Here is a 21212-nt window from a genome sequence, read left to right on the forward strand (position 1 = left end):
GAAAAGGGAAAATTAGTACCTTTTGATAAAAAAGCACTTTCTGGAATATTTCGAACAAATTTTCAATAACTTTTTCACAAATTATGAGAAACCTTTTTCAGAATTTCCGCTTGTGGACAGTCTTATGCACCATGTGGTGCATGAGGTTTAAACGTTAATGCTTTACTACAAAATTAAGCATTTGTCATTTAAAGTACTTAGCTTTGAGGGAGTCTCATACAAATTAACGGCGACACTGTGTAGTTTCTAATTTCCAACTATGTCAAAATCTCCCTTTTAATGCTCTACTACAGAATTAACATTTGTTGTCTACAATTAACATTTGTCATGTCTACAGAGTTAACATTTGTCCTTTAAAGTACTCGGAGGGAGTCTTATATAAAATTAACGGCGATGCTAACGGATAACTTCTAATTTTCATCTATGTCAAAATCTCCATTTTAAATTCTAGCGTTCCAACAACACCCTGCGTCAAGGCTTATTTGTTTTTCTGTACGGCGCATTGACAGAATTTTCCGCGCCCTACTTTGTTGTCACTATGTTTTAAAAAAAATTGGTTCATAAATACATATTTTATTGGCTCGTCTCCACGGGGCTTTTCAGAGTTCATGGTTTTAGCTGTGTGCATATCAAGTTCATTATGGATGCACTTGGGAAATTTGGCGAGCACTCAACAAGCGAGAGTTTCTCTCGGCTATGCCTCGAGCAACTCTTACGCTTCTCTCGTGCTCTCCACACGTCCCGCGTGCATCCATAACTCGATATACACACGCTAATCAGAAACCAATTCTTAACTCAGTTTCCTGGTTTCTATGATAAGGAATGGACAAAAACCGTAAAATACTTATTAGGAATGGTTACCATTAAGAACTGTAATTGAAACTGGGGCGGCATAAGACAGTTTGTATATTCCTAATTTAATCTTATTTCACCAAATGAAAGATTAAAACGCTTTGTAGATGCAAAATACACAATCATTGAATTCAGCACCTGATAAGATGATTCTGAAAAACATGTCAAGTTTATGATATATGTTAACCCAAGGTGCCAAGTCAGTCATAAAACATTCATGTCCTTTGAGCGAAGTTTCGTCCAAAGCTTTCATTTTTCAGAGAGAGGAACCAGTTTTCTTTAAAAACTCCAGCACCACAGACGGCTTCGGCATCATTCGCAGGAATTATCATTTGTCACGAGAAAATACTACAGGTAATGAAAGTTCAGTTAATGGATATGCTATTGTTGTTCTTAAGACTCGAGCAAAGGATGCAAGATTAAATTCCATTGTGTTTTCAAAGAGTAGATTTTCGATAGCTTGTTTAAGGTTACCGGATACCTTCGCGGGTGTCCTTCGCGAAAAAAAATATTTGCGCGCTGTCTTAAATGCAACAACCATAAACTATATATCAGTACAAAGCTAATGAAATGTACTTTTCGGTAAAAATTATTTCGCTTTGATTTTTTCTGGCCGTAAGGAGAGTGCCTTCCAAAAGCCCAAAATGACTGATGTCTCTTTGAGCGAATTTATCGGGTATGGAATACAAAGCTACTGCATCATATCAATCGCAAGGCATTAATCTTCAAAACTGTCTGAGGCTTTTTCGATATTCCTATTGGTTACTTCGCAATTTTACTGTCAATTTTGATGATCAAAAACTCACCGATAAGTTTTACGACGAAGGCCATTACGGGAGATCAATTTTACAAGACGGAAATCCCTCACACAGTTTTTTTGCTCGGTGTCTTGGGAATCTTCAACCCAAATTTCAAGGCAATCCGTCAAATTCTTGTACCATATAAATATACTTTAAAGAAAGCACACTCGCGTAAAAACGAAGGAGGCTTTTTCCGCTTCTGAAGGTTTACAAACATTTCACGCCCTTGCTGCGCCATATTTCAACACTGTGGTCGAAAGCCAATAGAAGTACAGGAGACCTACTGCTGAGTCCCCTGAGATTACTGGTGTTGCGCCGGAAAAAAGTTGAGTACGTGACTGCAGTTCTATAACCAGTCAGAATTTCTCGGATTTCCTTGCGAAATGCCGGGCAGAAAAAATTCTTCGAAGAAAAGGAAAACTGCAGTGGCTTTGACGGTGAACCCCATCGATCCGAAAGAACAGCTGCAGGCAAAATTGCGGTCACTGGGGTACGTTGAAGGACTATTTATATATACTATTATCCATGCGAATCTGAAATTGCCGTCGCAAGCTTGCAGTTCAAGATCCGAGTTTTTCTGCTTTGCAGGTTTGATGGAAATATTTTCACCCGCAACCTGGAGGCCAGCGTTGAGCGCAATATGTGGGGAGGGAAAGGGCCTCAAAGAACTCGATATATCGATTATTGTACCTGGGCTTATGCGCTATGCGCTTATGCGGTTTCGGCAAGAGTCTTTCGCCATCCTTCATCGGAAACTTTCTTCTTCTTTTTCTTAGGACAAGTTTTCTTCTAAGTTTTTCAACCACGGACTCTTTTCTTTCATATTTATCGCCATACACGATACGCAAAACGAATACAAGCGAACTTCGTGTGAATAAAGTTCCAAACGTAAACCAAAGGAAAAGAAGCGACATGAAATGAACGACTCCGGATGTTTTACCGCGAAAAACATCACGGGAAGCCCTGACGCTGACACATTTTAATTGCCTTATAGCACTCTGGCGGGTGATCGAATTTCTTTGTAAAAACTTTTCTTGTTGATAATTCGCGCACGCCTCAAGATTTGTAATATATTTTTTCTTGAAAATGAGGTGAGACTAGTTATGTTTAATTTGGCCTCAAAACTTTTTTTTGGCAAGAAAACGTCTCTCGAAGGTATCCGGTAACCTTAAGATCTGCGTTTGAATAGACTTTGACCGGTCATTGCAATTTATTTCAATCTTAAAAATTAATCTTGATGTCAAACCAATGGTTGAAATACTTGGAGCAGTCGCCTCTAAAACAACATTTTATAATTGTGTTTTCTTATTTATCGTTTCCTTGCATCATATTTACAGCATTTTCAACAATTTCCGATTTCATCTGTTGTCAAAAAGGTCGTGATATCAGGAAACAAGTTTAAAGAAAAACACAACCATTTCTATTGAACAGTGATAAGTGTACGTGTTAAAATTTTTAAACAACAAAATAAATCCTGCCCTTTTCCATTAATAGATCCTCGTCAAATCGACCATTGTCATACTTTTAATTAATAAGTCCATGTAAAGTTTACCTTCGCTACCGACTTTTGGGGCGCAACGCCAGCACATCCCGTGTTTAACTTTATTTGATCTTCGACAGGTCTTTGGCATTCCCAAGGGAGAAAAGTCGGTGTAATTTCGGGCTAACTCGTGCATACGGCAAAGTTCAGACGCCGAGCTTTTTATGAGCGGTACCTTATACTTTGAATTAAGTACATGAAAAGCTTTATCTCTGAATCAATTGAGTACGGCTATTTTAATTTGGAATGATTCAGTCGGCTCGTGAAAAGTTCGACACCTGTTCGAAATTTGTTCCAAAGCAAAAATTCCCCCCCGTTCAACCGGGAATTTGCCCGTTATCTTTGTTTGTTGAAAAAATATTTACAGCATATACTTTGTCGTCGACTTGAAGTTTTAAGATAATAAAACGACACGAGGGATCCGGAATTGTACAAAGGTGTGTAACTGGCATTATTTGTGACAATATTGGAGTTCCTCAGGAATTAGGGCTTCCATGTGAAGAAAGCATTTTGCCGCCCGATTCATTGTTCCATTGTACTTATAAATATAAATTTCAATTAAACTAATTAGTTCTCCAATTGTCTGATCAAAACGTTCAGTCTACATACATAAAAAAACATGTAAAGTTTCTTCACAATTTAACCTTTATAAAACTAATTACTTCCCCAACTGAATGATTGAATACTTGGTCTAGTTACATATTGAGATACAAAACGACATGCATATAAAGTTTCTCCTTAATTTAATCTTTCACTAACCAATTACACAAGTGATTGGAACACTTCTGCTCTTTAACGCACAGAACAATATAATCGTGTAGCTCTGTTAACTGCGGCTTACATTGTCTCCTTGGAGACTGACTTTTCAAGTTAATAAACTATGCCAGGGCATTAGTCAGTGAAATAAGCAGATAATGCCAAGATGCCGAGTCAGTTATAAATAATCCATTTCCCTCAAAAGAATTCGAACTCTCTTCGTGGTTACTCCGATCCTTCAGTGCAACTTAAGGAACAATGTTATATTTTCAAGTGCAAAGCCAGATAGACTCCTGCACCACAGCTGAGGCAACATTTCTCGGGAATTATCATTAACAGCAAATACTTCAGGTAATGAAGGGTAAAATGTGTTTTGAGTTGTTTTCAAGACTCTGACAAAGGATTTAAGCTCAATTTTTTTTTCGTGGTAAAATTTGAAGGTATAATATCTGTGTCCTCCAAAACCAACATTTCCAAATTCCAGTTCGATCTGGAGTGTCCCTGTGCTATATATATTAACAATTAGATAAAGTGATTTGTTTTATTTTATTTCTTTGTTGAAATGGCTATACCAATTTGTTTCATTCAAAAAGCTTGGCGAGGAAATCGAACCAATGTATTATTCTTAGAATGTTTGGAACAGTCTGGTCTTCTACATAAGTTTCAGTCATTGGACCTTCTCATTGGCTGTCTCGATTTCATCATATCTGTCTACTGATCCTTAATCATTTTAACTTTAACTTTATAAATCTTTTCTAAGGCTTGATTTATTTAAGAACAAACAACAAACAACAGAAAATATTTTTTTGTGTGGAATGGGTTATTGCTCCACAAAGAATTTTTCATTTTCGTTATATTAATTGGCTGTCGCCATGTCCGGTCATTGTACACAATAACACTTTGTTACTTCGAGTTTCCCGTGCATTAAAAGTTCTATGTCGGCAACTCCCGGACCAATTTGCCAGGCTAAAATTTGGCTTAATGTAGTCGGATAGGTAAAATACAAAACAGTGTCTTCAAATTTGAATTATTCTTCGCGTTTGAGGGTTACAGTTTATTTTCCACGGCTTTCTAATTCATTTAATTCTTTTATTTGAGGCAATTGTGTTCAGAACCGAATGCCGTGCTGATAGTTTACACGCGTTGTTATCCGGTGAGCGCGATATATAACAACATATTATCTTAGATAAAACTCTTCATTTCTTAAGCACGTTTAATTTTTGGACTTTTTCTACGAAATAACCGTAAACTAGAATTAGTAAGCTTTTAAAATGTATACGGTTAATAGGGATTATGCAAAAACAACGAAGGCTGCTGCAGTGCGCGAGCAAACGGGTCCCGAAGGATGTCTGATACCTTAAAACACATGTGAATAAGATCGAAGCTTGATTTTAGGCTCAAGACGAGTAGATCCTTACACGAGACATTGTCTGAAAAATTATACCAACTATTAATGGGCGTTGAAATGCCCTCAATGTATCAGCCACAACTCACTAATTATGACTAATGCACACAAACTGATGCACAAGGCCAAACGGAACAGATAAGGTAGGAAGCAGTACCTCGCTCGGGACACCCTCGCCTGAGCTATCACATTTACATTGCCACCTTCTAACCACAGTTTTTATCTTACCTTTTTTCAGTAATAGCATACGCTGTTAAGGCAAATGCCATCTTTCAAGTCCATCGCTGTTCTGATCAGCTGGATCATAACACTGCCATTCCTTGGTCAAAGTCTTCGTTACACCGTACGAGAGAGGGAATTTTACATCATGGAGGGCAAGTCTTTGATTGGAAATGTGACGGCAGTGAGGCAAGTCACAGATCTCCTAGACTGCTCCTTTCTGTGCTTGGAATTTGGCCCCAACAGTTGTCTTTCATTTAACTTCGAGAAAAGCAATGACAAGGGATTTCATTCCTGTGAACTTAGCAACTCAGAGAAATATTTTGATCCTCACAAAATACAAGAAAGACCCACATTTGATTACTATGGTACCACTGCAAAGGTGAGTACATTATACGACGCTTTTTGATTTCGTTCTTTCTCATTCAACAATATGATCGCCTTTGAGATACTTTCTTGAACTAGCAGGCAAATCCCAGTTTAACAGCACAGATGGTGTGCGTACTACGATCACGATGATCACAGGGTAAATAACATGCTCCGCGAGGATGAATTTTTGTGTCCCATGTGTTAGATTTAAATAGTTAAATTAATGTTTATGTCTCCTCTTTGCGATCGGAACAACATTAAATGAGAGCAATTTTGATTGCTAACAGCCAAGCATGTTTGCTAGAGCGCTTCAGGAAAACAAACAGAATACAAACTCATTTTGTTTTGAGATAAACATTTGGCCATTGTTCATGGCCGCTTTTAATTTAAAAGTACAAAACTTAAACTAATAACTGACAAACGGTGAGGTAACAAGAAGGTATTTAAAAAAGCCTTAGCAAAGGCGAGGGCCAGTAAAAAGGCAAACTAGAAAATTAAATACAAGAATTTCACAGGCGGAAGACGGGGATGGGGGCGGGTTGATTGCTTGATTTTCCTGAAGCTTGCAGACTGAGAGGGAGAACTAATGGAAACGCCTTACTTTAAAGGGTCTTTGCCTAACTATGAAAGCGAGGCAAAATATTTTTACTGTGCGTGAACATTTGGCCAAAAGCCTCGTGATGCTGCGAAAAGGTTATTATCCTGAGAGTCTCGTGATAATCATAGTAAAGATCCAAGGTTCAAACGCGAAACCTGGGCCATTGTCTCACAACCAACTCACCCCTGTCCCCTGGGAAAAACCTAATGGAATATGAAACCTGGGAGGGAGACATATAAGCATTTATTTGGTCGAAATACAATCCATATGTTGCTAACAATGTAAACATAGATACGAGCTAGATAAGTAATACGTCTTGCAAGCATGTAAAACGAGCGCAACTAACCAATCATTCTACCGATAAACGAAGCACAAACCTGACCGACTTTCTCCCGCTTCGCCGCCATCTTGAAAATCCTACATCAACAATGTAACGCTATCGCAGTGTGTACACCCGCGGAGATGTCCATATAAAACAAGTTTTCTCCTACACACCATAGTAGTTTCCTTCAAATATAAACTAATAATAATAATAATAATAATAGTTATAATAATTAAAATTTGTATAGCGCAAATTCCATGTGAGCATGATCAAATGCGCTTTACAAGGATAAAAATTAATATAAACAGTTAACTAATGTAAAACTACAGAGGTAGAGCTTATAAAAAGTCTTACTAAATTCTCCACTCTCACGACTCCTTTTGGAATCATTAAACTTCAGTAAAAGATTTATGAAAAATCATTATAGGTGCCAAAATTACTCAAAACAAATTATTCATGATGCTTGTTTGATCGCACCATGCTATAGAAATTATTCTTATTTCTGAGCTTCCATGATGACAGATTGTTATAATGCACAAAATTAGCGCCTCTTTTCACATTACCATTTCTTTATTTCAGTCTCTGTTTGGCCTTTACCCATGCGCCAGTAATCCATGTAACTATGGCGGAAATTGCACCGAGGGTCCATGGCTGGGCCAATTTACCTGTCACTGCAAACCAGCACTTAAGATCCGGCCATTTATCGACGATAAATGCAATATTGGTGGGTAGCATGAAGTTAATGTAAAAATAAAATTCACAGTTTTTAATTTCTTCACCAGCGTGTACTCAGATTGGGAGGCCACATGTAGCCATGTAACAAGGGTTGTCATGTCCAATCACTCGCTAATAGGATAATTCTTACTTTTCCTTCAAACTTCCACAGTGGCTCCCAAAATGCCCTTTCTGATGATCAATGACAGCTTCTTCTGCTTTAATGCCTATGCAGCCTGTTGGACCAAAGATCACTTAAGACATCGTGCCATCGATACCTTATCTGAACTGCACATGTAATATTACAGCCATACTCCAGAAACTGTGAGAAGACTGGCAATTTTAGTAAGAAAAGGAAAGACAGCTGCGGTAAAGCTTAGGGCGGTCATGACGGACTGTAGTATTCAACATCAATAACACACCTTTCTTCTTCCATACTCCAGAAAATGTGAGAAGACTGGCATTTTTAGTAAGAAAAGGAAAGACGGCTGCGGTAAAGCTTAGGGCGGTCATGACGGACTGTAGTATTCAACATCAATAACACACCTTTCTTCTTCTCGTCTTTATTACTTTCCAGATTTAAAAGAAGTGGTATTCTCTGCTCAGGGCTATGCAAACGTGCACTTCGGTAAAGTTGGTCGCTACAACCTGGATTATGAAGACGCTAAACGATTTTGTGAACTCCACGGAGCAACACTGGCAACATACAGTCAGCTCTACAAAGCCTGGGAAACGGGTTTTGAACATTGCGCGTAAGTTAATCTGCTATTTCTGCCCTTGATCCCTCCGTTCTCAATTAAATGGAAGGAAACGTGAATGTTGAAATAAATTTCCTCCTCAGCATCTTTCCTTCAAACTTGCCGGCCATAGGGGTCGTCATTAACAAACGATTTCTACTGCATTTTACTATTTTTCTATTGTTTCTTTTTACTTCAGCAAGTAAACTATCATCCTAGGTTACGCTCACAACCATGCAATATCATATTTTATTGAATTTTCAACCTGGGATTTTGTGTTTCTAGCGTTCTAATCCCCATTTACACAGAAGAAAATATTTGTCAGGGCTCGAATGAGAAAAGTACGCGTATCAAAAAAATTGGTTCGACTCAGATATATTTTGCCCCATCCGTGCCGGACCAAAATTTTACCCGTACTCAGACCATGAGATCAGTTTGTTTGTCTGTATGTTTTTTTTTTTATTTGTTTGTCTGTTTGTTTATTTATTTACTTTCTGTAGACAGTTGTTGTTAACAATGTTCAGTCGTTTAAGTTTCACGACCACACCTCATTCCTCGCAAAAAGCACATATCGGTAAACCCTCATGATTAGGATCAAATTCCAATTTTTACGATATTTAACAATTAGACGGCAAGTTCGAGGTATCTACCAGCTGATAGTTGGCGAAGCCCCGAGCCAAATATCAAAGGCGATAGAAACTGAGAGCGATAGACGGCACCTGTGTAGCCAGTCAGATTGCGCGTTTACATGATAGTAGTCGATCACCTCAAGAGCATTCCTTCACCTTGCCACTACGAACATCTATACAGAAGGCCTTCCACACCACTGAACTGAAAAATGACGGCTGAAGCCACTGCCTACCCAACGAGGAGCATTGTATTCCTACATCATTTTATGGCCCTGAAGCAACCTCGTTCCTAGGGTCTCTCCTCTTCATGTCCCAGAGAGACCCCGGGAACGAGATTGGCCCTAAAGAAGTAAATTGGTAAATTGAACTGTTCGGATTCTTTACTTAGAAGTTAAAATTACCGAAAATTTTGGGGAATGGAATCATATATTCCCCGAATTTGCGAGCTGTCACTGGCTTTCCAAAAACGGTAGCTGACCATTTTTCGCAATATTAACGACGTGTTTGCCCCCACAAAAACTAAGGGGGTTGGTTTTTCAGCAATGGGAAAGTTTGAGGTAACCCTTCAAGAGTCAACACTAGTTTTCTTAAAATTGTCCAAATTTCTAAGGCGGGTAACGGTCTCTTCGAACAGATATTCCACCTAAACGAACCATTGGATGCTCCTTATACATAAAAGAATATACTATCAAGGCTTTACATAATATTTGAAATTGCATTCATGTCTTTTTTTTTTTCTAATGCCTTTTAGGTGGTCATGGCTCGCAGACGGCACCGTTCGCTTTCCGATGCAACAGGGGAAAGCTAATTGCGCACCACGAGGCATTGCAGGCTCAACTACACCGAAACCTAAGAACAAAACGTACGATACATTTTGTTATAAAAATGACGCAGCAGGCTCAAACTAACACGACAAGTGTCTGTTTTTGGACGCTTGCTATTTGAAATAAACAAATGACTTGGATCGGAGCGCTAAATACTAAGGCAAGAATTTTACTTTCATAAGCATTCAATCGAAAATTTTCTTCTTATTGATTTTGCCTGGTTTTCCTGTTTTTGTGCTCTCCTTGGGAGGAGAGTGAAAACTTGAGGAATAAACACGTTGGAAGTGAATATTAATAAGAAATTCATATATATGAACTGCGGATGAAAGAATTTGTAAATAATGATGAGAGGCTATCGTATCCAGTAACGCACGGAAGAAAAGAGGCACTGGCAGGGAGATTATGCTGTATGTTGGTCAAGATAAAACTGCTGAAATATTTGACATAATACCGCTTTTTTCTTTAACGCGAAACCGTTCTTGCGCACAGGAAGGAAAATATGAAATGATTTCTCCGAGGAAGAACAAACTATAACCAGCTTTTAGTGATTTCTGCAAAACTCACAGGACGAACTTTCCATTAATAGATTCCATTGGTGGAAAGCCCCCTCGAGGACCAAATATCGTTCAAAAAATTCTTCATGTCTAACGTCTTTTTAACACAAGTGAAGAAACCTCCAAGGGCTTTTTTTTTTGGGCTCCTTGGGCCATTCAATTCTAAAAGGTTACATTTCATTGTCCTTCAGAGATCCTATCCACAATCGTTCAGTCTTCCAGCCATTTACTTTTAAACCAGAGCAACTGGATGAATTAAATTGGGCAAACTCTAAATTGAAGAGTACCGCAGTTGTATCATCAGTGTATTGGAGAAGTTTCGTTTCTACTTGATTGATTGATTCCTTTAATTTCTCCATTTTCTCTCACGGCAATCGCTAAAATTTCGGCACACCAAGAAGAAAACGATAGAAAAAAGAGGGTTGCCGTATCTGACAACGCGTGTGAGATCAAATTAAAATAGTTTGAATACATCCATTATTTATTACACAACTTTTGATATTCTTGGACCGAAGTTTAAAAGGTTTAGACAATCCAACAGAAAGTTCCATTCTAAACGGTCGAACGCCTTTTGAAAATGAATGAATATCAAGAGACCAGGTATATATTGTTTCTGTAAAATCCATGATATGTCAAAGATTTTTAGTTGTTTCGTCACACATTAATATTAAACACTAAGCATGCATAATAAGTTTGGTGACGAGGAAGCTTGAATTTGAAGGCGGGGGCGTTTAAGGTTCTGGCTTAGGATATGACAAAACAGAGTAACAAGAGGCAAAATGTATGATACGAGCTTATTACAAGGAAGGACGATATATAAAAAAGCTGTCCTACATTTTTCTATTGTAATTGTTCCTTCTTATGATTGGTTTCAATTTTTTATTCCGATAATTGAGGGATGTCAATACTATTTAGAAATGTCTCTATCTAATCTGATGTCTCTACAGAGTCATCTATTTTATATAAAATTTCATAAAAGCGTTTTTGTTTAGAAACTATCTGATATGGGTGTATAGTTATGGAACCACATATTAACAGGTTTCTGCTGTGTTTTATCATATGGTTTCTCTTTCCTAAATTTAAAAAGTACTTAGTACCTTTCTCATCATATCAATGCCAATGGTCTCACGCATGCACGATGATTCTTTTTATACCTTTTCCTTATAAAGCAGTTCCAGTTTATCTGTACTTTCATCTAATCGAGATCGATTTTAGTAATAGCTATCGTGTAATATTATACTTTATACAATAAACAGTGTAAAACTCGTGTTTTGATTGATGTAATGAGTTTGTAATTAGAGTATAGACGCACGATTGACGTCATCCTGTGGTGTGACCGGCGCATGTGATCAGAAGCTAGAGTCCAGCAAGAGTGACCGGTTAAAAAGTTTTGCAAATATTTGTCGAAATATGTCGCCGATAGAAATCCGGTAATGGCGAGTAATCGATTACAAATCGCAGTGAAGCGAGTTACATGCTGTAATATTTTGGGGTCAGGATTTCCTTCTAAAATAAAGGTAAATTTTGAAAATATTGTTAGTGAGACTCTGTCGCATTATACTCTAATTAAGAGGATTACAATTGCATATGTGTAGAAGTCTAAAACTGAGTTTGCTGGAACGTTTTTGAATCAGCTCAGCAACACGATGCCATGCTCACGAAATGTGTTGAAATGTCTTGGTTATTGTGTAAAACAAATAGATTCCATTTTTCCTTGGGTCTGTACTCTGATAACGCATAAAGGACGTCAAAACGTAGTAAGAACATCAGTTACGCTACGAGCCGCACCTCTTTGTTCTCATCACGTTTTGACTTTATCTGTGTGTTCTCAGAATACAGACGAAAGGCAAAGTGGTATCTATTTGTTAAATATTTGATTCATGCATTCCCAATGCAAATGCAGCGTTTGTCAGACAGTTCATTTTCTCTCTCATTTCCATTTGGATATACTAATTCTTAAATAATTTAGGTGTACTTCATCATCCAAAAGTGTGATATTCATTTCCCACATGCCTGGACCTTTCATCTCTCTAATTTCACCTAAAGCTAAGCACTTTGCCGCATAATTAGTACGTATCGCAGGCAATATTTTCAAGTACACTTTGGAAACTATCAATGCTGTCAATCGCCGCCTTCCTTGGAAGCATGAAACAACCTCGTTTATAGCAGGGTTTAAACGGGACAATTGAGATCTCCACCTGAAGTAATATTTTCTTTTGAATCTGAGTTTTCAGTTTAGAGCCGGTAAGACATGCAACTTTCTAAAGAACTGGATAAGATCGTTATCTTTGTTTGTTGCATGAATATTTATAGCCTTTGCACAGCCGCCCCCTCCCCTCAGGACCGATTTTTCCTGAGGGGAGGGGGCGGCTGTGCACAGGCTAGAATATTTACAATAACATACACTTTGTCGTCGACTTGAAATTTTAAGATAATAAAACGAATCGAGGGATCAAGAATTGTAGAGAGGTGTGTAATTGGCATTATTTGTGATCAATATTGCAGTTCCGCAGGAATTGGGGCTTCCATGTGAAGAAAGCATTTTGCCGCCCGATTCATTGTTCCATTGTACTTATAAATATAAATATAAATTAAACCAATTAGTTTTCCAATTGTTTGATTAAAAGGTTTGGGCTACAGGCATAAAAAACATGCAAAGTTTCTTCACAATTTAACCTTTATAAAACTAATTAGTTCCCCAACTGAATGATTGAATACTTGGTCTAGTAACATACTGAGATACAAAACGACATGCATATAAAGTTTCTCCTTAATTTAATCTTTTACTAACTAATTAGTTCCCCGATTTACACAAGTGATTGAAACACTTCTGTTTTCTAACGCACAGGACAATAGAATCGTGTAGTTTAGTTAACTGCGGCCTACATTGTCTCCTTGGAGACTGACTTTTCAAGTTAATAAACTATCTCAGGGCATTAGGAAAAATGCAGGGTGCCAAGTCAGTTATAAATAATCCATTTCCCTCAAAAGAATTCGAACTCTCTTCGTGGTTACTCCGATCCTTCAGTGCAACTAAAGGAAAACTGTTATATTTTTAAGGGCAAAGCTACATTTTGTTAAAGACTCCTGCACCACAGCTGAAGCATCATTTCTGGGGAATTATCATTTGCTAACGGCAAATACTTCAGGTAATGAAGGGTAAAATGTGCTTGGTTTGCTTTCAAGACTCACACAAAGGATTCAAGGTCAAATTTGATTGTTTGTTTGTTGTCATTGTTGTTATTTTATTTTATTTTTTTTTCACGGCAAAATGTGAAGGTATAAGACCTTTATCCTCCAAAAACACCATTTCCAAATTCCAATTCGATCGGGAGAGAGTCCCCAATTAGTGCTCTGCGCTAAATACATAGACACTTAAATAAAGTGTTTTGTTTTATTTTATTAATTGTTGAAAATGCTATACCAATTTGTTGCATTCAAAAACTTGACCGGAGGAAATCGAACTTATGCATTATCTTTACGGTCTTCTACAGAACATTTCAATCATCGGACCTTCACATTCGCTGTTTCACTGATTGCATCATATCTGTTGCATCCCTAATCATTTTAAACTTCATAGAATAGTGACCAGAATACGAATACTCAGCAACGCAGCTTAAAAAACACAATTTGCAAATTACCAATCAGTTGCACAGATAGAGTTTAAATATCTCTATAAATCCTTTTAAAGCTTCCGTTTGTTTACAACAACAACAAAAAATAAATAAATAAAAAAATAACAGAAATATATGTGCGGCGGTTACCCGCCCAAATTTTTTTCATCTTCATTATCTTAATTGGCTGTCAGCATGTCCTGTCATTGTGCACAATAACGCGTTGTTATTTCGTGTTTCCCGTGCATTACGAGTTCCATGTCGACAACCCCTGGACCAATTTGCTGGACTAAAATGTGGCTTAAATGTAGTCGGATAGGTAAACTACAAAACAGCTAGTGTCTGCAAATTTGAATTAGTCTTCGCGTTTGGGAGTTACAGTTTATATTCCAGTGGCTTTACAATTTATTTATTTATTTATTTATTTATTTATTTTATCTCCACCTTAAACTACTACACAACTACAATGAAATAAACGCACCTGTCAAAAATATAAGGCAAGGTTTCAGTGGCAATTGTGCTGAGAACCGAATGCCGTGCTGATGGTTTTCTCGCGCTGTTATCCGGCGGTGGACTTGGAGCACAATTTATAACAACATACTGCCTTAGATAAAACTCTTCATTTCTTCAGCACGTTTAATAATTTTTTTGCCCTTTCTACGAAATGAATATCAATCTAGAATTAGTAATTATAAGCTTTAAAATCATATACATATGTTTCATAGGGTTTATGCCAAAACAACGAACGCTGCTGTAGTGCGCGGGCAAACGGGGCACGAGGGGTGACTGATACCTTAAAGCAGCTAAAAAAAACTCCCGCAAAGAATTTAGTATTCTCGTATTGTTTATCAAGAACAATGACTCCACAGTTCCATGGACTAAGGGTAAGTTAGCTCTGAATATATCTATCGGGCGAAAGTGTTTGCTAGTATCACGTGACCTTCTTTTCTGTGACGTCACAACATGCATTTTTTGAACAATGGGGGAAGGCTCTGCGACATAATTTTGACAATATTTGTTAACAGGTTCTTGATTTAAGTGCCTATATTGTCATTCCATTTTGTGTTATTATATTGTTTGTTTGTATTTAAAGTTAAGATGTTCCTTAAGTTACGTGACCCATTTGACCTAATTGCGTTTTTACTATTAATCTTGAACATAATACAAGGCTAATTTTTGAAGAGCATCTTAGATGTGGAAGACTGAAACCCAAAGAAATTTGTTTCAGTTTAATTTTACCTTCCCCATTTTACCCAGATTTTGACCGTTACCAGCCATTTATTGGTCACGTGATTAGAACTTCCACCTCGAGACCCCCCCCCCCCCCCCCCTCAAAAAATATATTTTTCCTTGCTATGTTTTCGAAATATCGAACGAAAGTTTTTCTTTCAAGTTGAACCAGGCCTTGTAAGCCACTGAACTATGCCTTAGGTAGTCGAAGTGTTTCACGAGAAAATTGCTCGTATATGTTCTGGTGTGAGTGAGTGGAGCGGACTCGCAGTGCTTTTCACTGTCTGTATCTTGACCAATCCACTTGATTATTCCCGTACAAAACTGTAATTGCATGCGTAACCCGTTTATCAAATATCAATAAAGAATGCCGAATTGAAGAAAGTTTTGACTTTGATGGGGATTGGTCGTACGACACACAAAAATCACTGAAAAGGAGTATAGGTGGTCTGCCACATCATGTGAATAAGGGAACTCGATTTTAGGCTCTAGATGAGTATATGCTTACGCAAGCAACTGAGTGAAACATATGCCAAATATTGACGGGGGTTGGAATCCTCTCAGTGTATCTGCCGCAACCGGCACTATGACTAAAGGCACACATACTGATGCACAAGGCCAAACGGAACAGATAAAGGTAGGAAGCAACACCTCTCCCGACACACCCTCAACTGAGTTATCACATTTACATTGTTACCTTCTAACCACAGTTTTTTATCTTACCTTCTTACAGTAATAGCATACCCTGTTACTGCAAATGCCATCTTTCAAGTCCATCGTTTTTCTAACCAGCTGGATCATAATCCTGCCACTCCTTGGTCTCGGTCTTCGTTACACCGTACAAGACAGGGAATTTTACATCACGGAGGGCAAGTCTTTGATTGGAAATGTGACGGAAGTGAGGAAAGTCAAAGATCTCTTAGAATGCTCCTTTCTGTGCTTGGAATTTGGCCCCTACGGTTGTCTATCGTTTAACTTCGAGAAAAGCGATGGCAACGATTTTCATTCCTGTGAACTGAGCAACTCAGAGAAATATTTCGATCCTCACAAAATTCAAGAAAGACCCTCGTACGATTACTACGGTACTTCTGGTAAAGTAAGTTGATTATTATGATGGATCAGAGAATTAAGTCTGCGGTACATTGTAAATTGATTACATCTTTTCTTATCGTTCTTGCTAACTATATAGTTTTATCCCATCCGTGTAGCCGAGAGTTGAAAGTGGGGGTGGGGGGTTTCTACGCCCTCTCTATAACTGAGAATATTAGACTTGTGATAATGGTACTATGCGGATGAATAATACTTCCAGAGATGCCCGGAACGCAAATAGATAACGTGACGTCGTCAAAATAAATGCAAATTAAGTCATCGTTTTCAAACGGCGTCCATCTTGGATTCCAAGATTTCCCCAAAACCACGACAATTGATCAGATAAAACAATCAGAACCAAGAGAAGAACAATAAAATAATTTATTAACATGAAAGATGCCGGAAGGAAGTCAATTGCTGTCACATAAAAAGAAAAAACCGTGTCTGCGTTTTAGCTTGGTAACATTAAATTCAATGAACACTACATAACCAACTACACCAAATTATTCCTAGAAATTATTACCAAAAACGTCACGCACGAAGTTTGGTGGCGTTAGCTCAGAGATTAAAAAAAAAATTAACGATCGAAGTCGGGGCGGGTGGTTCCTCCTACCTGCCTGTCTAGGCAGTGTTAAAGAGATTATTATAACCTTTTTCGCCTAAGGCAGTCTTTTCTGGAGGTATCAGATTTGTAACGTAGACCTCATATTATTTTGAGTGAAATAAATGTGAAAGAGGACAGATTAGACACCAAAGATACATGATACAAATGCATTCGATTTTAGAAGTTTCTCGAAATTAAGCGTACTTCTGAGTTTTGTCGCAGATCACATCAAACCACAAACTAAGCAATCTAACCTTATTATTTCACGTGTTTTTAGTCCCTGTTTAGAATTCGCCCGTGTGCTAGTAGCCCATGTAATTATGGCGGGACGTGCATCGAGGGTCCAAATTTGGGTGAATTTTCCTGTCACTGCAAGTTGGCACCAATTGTCCTGCCATATATAGACAACTTATGCAATGTTGGTAGGTCTCTTAAACTTTAACATAATCGAGCTGCCGTCACTTGCGCGACGCGCCGTTTCAAGTAATACCCATTCTTTTCAGTTTATTGTTATGAAAGACTCTGGTCTTACAGGGTTCCAACGTAAACTTTAATTACAAACACAACTGACTACGAAGACATCTCTTTTACAACTCGCTCTCAAAACATGTTCAGTAAAGCATGACGTAGTGACGTCATTGTCACGCGACGGGAGGTCATGACAGCTTTGTCACAGTTGTTCTATTTTACATTTTCTATAATTTTGGTGTCGGTCACCCACCCCAGAACTCCAAGTTTCGTTCGGTCAAAACATTCATGAATTCGGAGCTCGCGCCATGCCGCTTTCTTTTTTCACCAAGCCTAAGCTCACTAGCCAATAACATAAATGTGAAATCGATGTACAGACTTCCTACTTCCTACGTTATTTTGATGAGAAAAGAGCCTTGTTTAAAGGCTGGAACGAGATTGTGGTCCAAGTTAGTAGGGATTTTGCGCAAAATTGGAGGAGAAAATACGAGGGGGAAACGTCAGGGTGTGTTCCGATCTCGTTCGAATATTATTTTGGGTGGTGCAAAGTCGTTTGGGTGTTAAAGATCTTGCGCCATGGGCCCTAGATGGTTTGACGCTTAGGTCAAAGTAAGCCAGATCTGTGTGTCACAACCAGTACTGTACCAGTACAGTTACGTCAGTAAACAGGAAACAAAACCAATAATATTTTCGCCGAATTTCCCAACAAAAATGAAAATGTTATTACACCATCTATGGACATGGCCTGCATGATCGTCCACTAAAAGCGATTTTATTACAACACTAAATTTTCTCCGACTGTGATTGGCATCAATTGATCATGTGACACCAAATATACTGCACTACCTCTACTGCTCCCCTTTACCACTCTTCCCCTATTTCCTAGACTCTCCCCAACCCACCGAGGAGGGGGGGGGGGGGTGGGTGGGAGGGGAGAGTTTCAGTCAGGATTGGGTAGGATTTTAGTCAATCAAGGAGGATTTGTTTGAGAATTTTCAATTTGACTGACGCAACTTAAAGTACCCTTAGTCTGGGATTGGATTCATGTAGTTGTCATAGTTACATGGCGCACAAATTATCGTGATCCCTATAACGTCTTTAAATTCCTAAATGGGTTTGATTTTTTCTGCTTTTAAATCCCAGGAAGGGGGAGACTCGATCAAAAAGTTTTATACAGGGAAACGCCGCCCCGGTGTCCACACCATTACACTTTTATATACCATTTTTGTCAGAAAAGGTAACCTTTTCATACCAGCAGTAGATAACTGCATTTCTTTTTAGTGGATCTGTTTGAGATATTTTGTAAGGCCTTTTTAAATATCTAAATGACAATTTTTCCTACTCTTTTCTGTACTTCAGCTCGTGAAGGCCTCCCCTTTTTTAATCTACACCCTGACAAAGGTACCCCTTTCGCGCGTAGCCTCAAGTGCCGTCCATCATAGGGAATACTCTCCCCTCCACCCCAGGCATTCAATATTTCCCTGCCACATCCATAATAGTTCTTAAAACTCTTCATCTTAAATCCTAGCATGTTGGGGCGTCTGCGAGGGGAAATTATTTTAAGTACTTGTAACTATATATTCTATTCCTCTCCAGATGAGAATGACTTCCTGGTCACCAGTCCAGTTCTAGGCGTGTTTCATGGCGAGATAGTTAAGAGATACAACCTGAATTTTTACAGCGCCAAACGACTTTGTGGACTTCTGGGAGCACAACTAGCCACGTACAGCCAGCTCTACGCAGCTTGGCAGGCTGGCTTGGAAAAATGCCGGTAACATTGAAGTTTCAATTTTCAATTATATCTTCCCCTGATCAGTTCGTTTCTCTGCATGTTTTTGTTTTGTTTGTTTGTTTGTTTGTTTGTTTATTTACTTTCTGTAGACAGTTGTTGTTCACACAGTTCACTCGTTTATGTTCCACCGCCACACCTCTGACAAACTCAGTGGCGCATTTGCAAAGTTCATTCATTATTAAAACAAAGCTACACAGTGCTTAATTCGGCTTTGGTTTGTTGTTCAACGGGTTTTATAATTTCTTTTTGGTTGAAAACAAGTCTAAAACAAAACAAGAACCGCAATAGTTACTTTTCTTTGACAACTTTGTTTTGCTTACTTTTGAAGTTATGTATATAAATTTGTGGTTGTTTTTAGACAAAACATTTTATTATGGGAACTTTTTCTGCCCTTACCTTTTAAAAACCTTTATGCCATACTATGCGGCTTTATTGTTGTTGTCTTTTTCTGGAGTAGAAGCACTTTGTAAAACGTTCTGAACGTTCAACTTCTCCTCCAGGTGCCGTTTATCGATCGATAAACGGCACCTGTGTAGCCAATCAGATTGCGCGTTTACGTGATAGTCGGTTACTGGCGTAATTATTTAAACGACCACCTTAAAACGATTTTTTCACCTTGCCACCACGTTCTTCCATACAGAAGTATCCTTCCACACCACTGAACTAAACAAAGACGGCTGAAGCCACTGCCTCCCCAACGAAGAGCTTTACAGCAAAATTTAATTCTCCTGTATTTCAACGTCATTTTATGACACTAAAGAGGAAAATTGATGTGACTGGCGAGCAAAGTTTGAACTGTTCGGATTCTTTAGCTAGAAATTAAAAATGCCGAAAATTTTAGGGAATGAATCATATTCCTCGAATTTGTAAGCTGTCACGGCGTTCCAAAAATGCTAGCTGACCATTTTTCGCACTCTTAACGACATACTTGCCCCCACGAAAACAAAAGAGGTTAGTTTTTAAGCAATGGGAAAGTTTGAGGTGACCCTTCACAAGAGACAACGCTAGTTTTTCTTCAAAAATTTTTCCAAATTTCTGAGGCGGGTAATGTCTCTCCGAACAGATTTCCACCTAAACGAACCATTGGATGCCACTTGTACATAAAAGAACATATTATCAAGGCTTGATATGATATTTGAAATTGTATTCTTCGGTTTATTTTATTTTATTTATTCTTTTATGCCTTTTAGGTGGTCATGGCTCGCAGACGGCACCGTTCGCTTTCCGATGCAACAGGAGAGAGCTGGTTGCGGCCCACGAGGCATTGCAGGCACAACTACACCGAAACCTACGTACAAAAAGTACGATACATTTTGTTATAAAAATGACGCAGCAGGCTCAAACTAACACGATAAGTGTCTGTTTTTGGACGCTTGCCATTTGAAATAAAAAAATGACTCGGATCGGAGCGCTTAATAATAAGGCAGAAAGTTTACCTTCATAAGCATTCAATCGACAAATTCTCTTCCCATTGATTTTGCCTGGTTTTCCTGTTTATGTGCTCTCCTAGGAAGGAGAGTTACAACTTGAGGAATAAACACGTTGGAAGTGAATATCCATAAGAAATCCCTATATTTGAACTGCGGATGAAAGAATTTGTAAATGATGATGAGAGGCCATCGTTTCCAGTTACGCACGAAAGAAAAGGGGCACTGACCCGGAGATTTTGCTGTATGTTGGCCAAAATAAAACTGTTGAAATGTTTGACAAAGAACCGCTTCTTTAACGCGAAACCGTTCTTAGAGCACCGGGAGGAAAATATAAAATGATTTCTCCGAGGAAGAATAAACTATAATCAGCTTTTAGTGATTTCTGCAAAACTCCAGGACGAACTTGAAAAAATTGGCCAATTTTAGCAAGTTGCAATCGATTTCCATCCTAGCCATCTGTAGACAAGAATGATTGATACTAGTTTCTGTGCCCTAGTAGGGTTATTGTTTAACAAAAACAACCTATTATTTTAACGTTTCCATCGATACAAATATGTTTTTCGCTATGTGACACTAAAGTGACACTATAGGTGACAGTGCCTCTCCCTTTCAACAGCTGCGAAAAGAAAGCCTAAAAAAGTTACAGGGTTGAACGGGATTCGAAAC

General features: G+C 38.4%; 2 protein-coding genes across 3 annotated transcripts; both read left to right on the plus strand.

The window, feature by feature from the left end:
- Positions 1 to 1004: 1004 nt before the first annotated feature.
- Positions 1005 to 11736, plus strand: LOC146465362 (uncharacterized). 2 transcript variants are annotated; one of them, XM_085128699.1, is made up of 5 exons: positions 1005 to 1206; positions 5592 to 5954; positions 7441 to 7585; positions 8153 to 8327; positions 9693 to 11736. In XM_085128699.1, exons 2-5 carry the CDS (start codon positions 5616 to 5618, stop codon positions 9847 to 9849), a joined length of 816 nt encoding a protein of 271 aa, XP_084984825.1. In that variant the 5' UTR covers positions 1005 to 1206; positions 5592 to 5615; the 3' UTR covers positions 9850 to 11736. The 2 variants fall into 2 exon arrangements, with proteins under 2 accessions (XP_084984825.1, XP_084984826.1); XM_085128700.1 differs by lacking the exon at positions 1005 to 1206 and adding an exon at positions 1900 to 2142.
- Positions 11737 to 15920: 4184 nt separating this feature from the next.
- LOC146465363 (uncharacterized) lies at positions 15921 to 20463 on the plus strand. The gene is made up of 4 exons (XM_085128830.1): positions 15921 to 16259; positions 17134 to 17278; positions 18921 to 19095; positions 20307 to 20463. The coding sequence occupies exons 1-4, from the start codon at positions 15921 to 15923 to the stop codon at positions 20461 to 20463; spliced, it is 816 nt and encodes a 271-aa protein (XP_084984956.1).
- Positions 20464 to 21212: the final 749 nt, after the last annotated feature.

Source organism: Pavona decussata, unplaced genomic scaffold (assembly GCF_977016875.1).
Source record: "Pavona decussata unplaced genomic scaffold, jaPavDecu1.1 SCAFFOLD_156, whole genome shotgun sequence".
Classification (NCBI taxonomy): Eukaryota; Metazoa; Cnidaria; class Anthozoa; order Scleractinia; family Agariciidae; genus Pavona; species Pavona decussata.

Excerpts from the sequence above, each read along its gene's own strand:
- LOC146465362 (XM_085128699.1), top strand. The coding sequence starts at position 5,616 with ATGCCATCTTTCAAGTCCATCGCTGTTCTGATCAGCTGGATCATAACA. Across the intron at positions 5,955-7,440 it reads ACTATGGTACCACTGCAAAG|TCTCTGTTTGGCCTTTACCC; the intron begins GTGAGTACATTA and ends TCTTTATTTCAG. Across the intron at positions 8,328-9,692 it reads ACGGGTTTTGAACATTGCGC|GTGGTCATGGCTCGCAGACG; the intron begins GTAAGTTAATCT and ends AATGCCTTTTAG.
- LOC146465363 (XM_085128830.1), top strand. The coding sequence starts at position 15,921 with ATGCCATCTTTCAAGTCCATCGTTTTTCTAACCAGCTGGATCATAATC. Across the intron at positions 16,260-17,133 it reads ACTACGGTACTTCTGGTAAA|TCCCTGTTTAGAATTCGCCC; the intron begins GTAAGTTGATTA and ends ACGTGTTTTTAG. Across the intron at positions 17,279-18,920 it reads AGACAACTTATGCAATGTTG|ATGAGAATGACTTCCTGGTC; the intron begins GTAGGTCTCTTA and ends ATTCCTCTCCAG.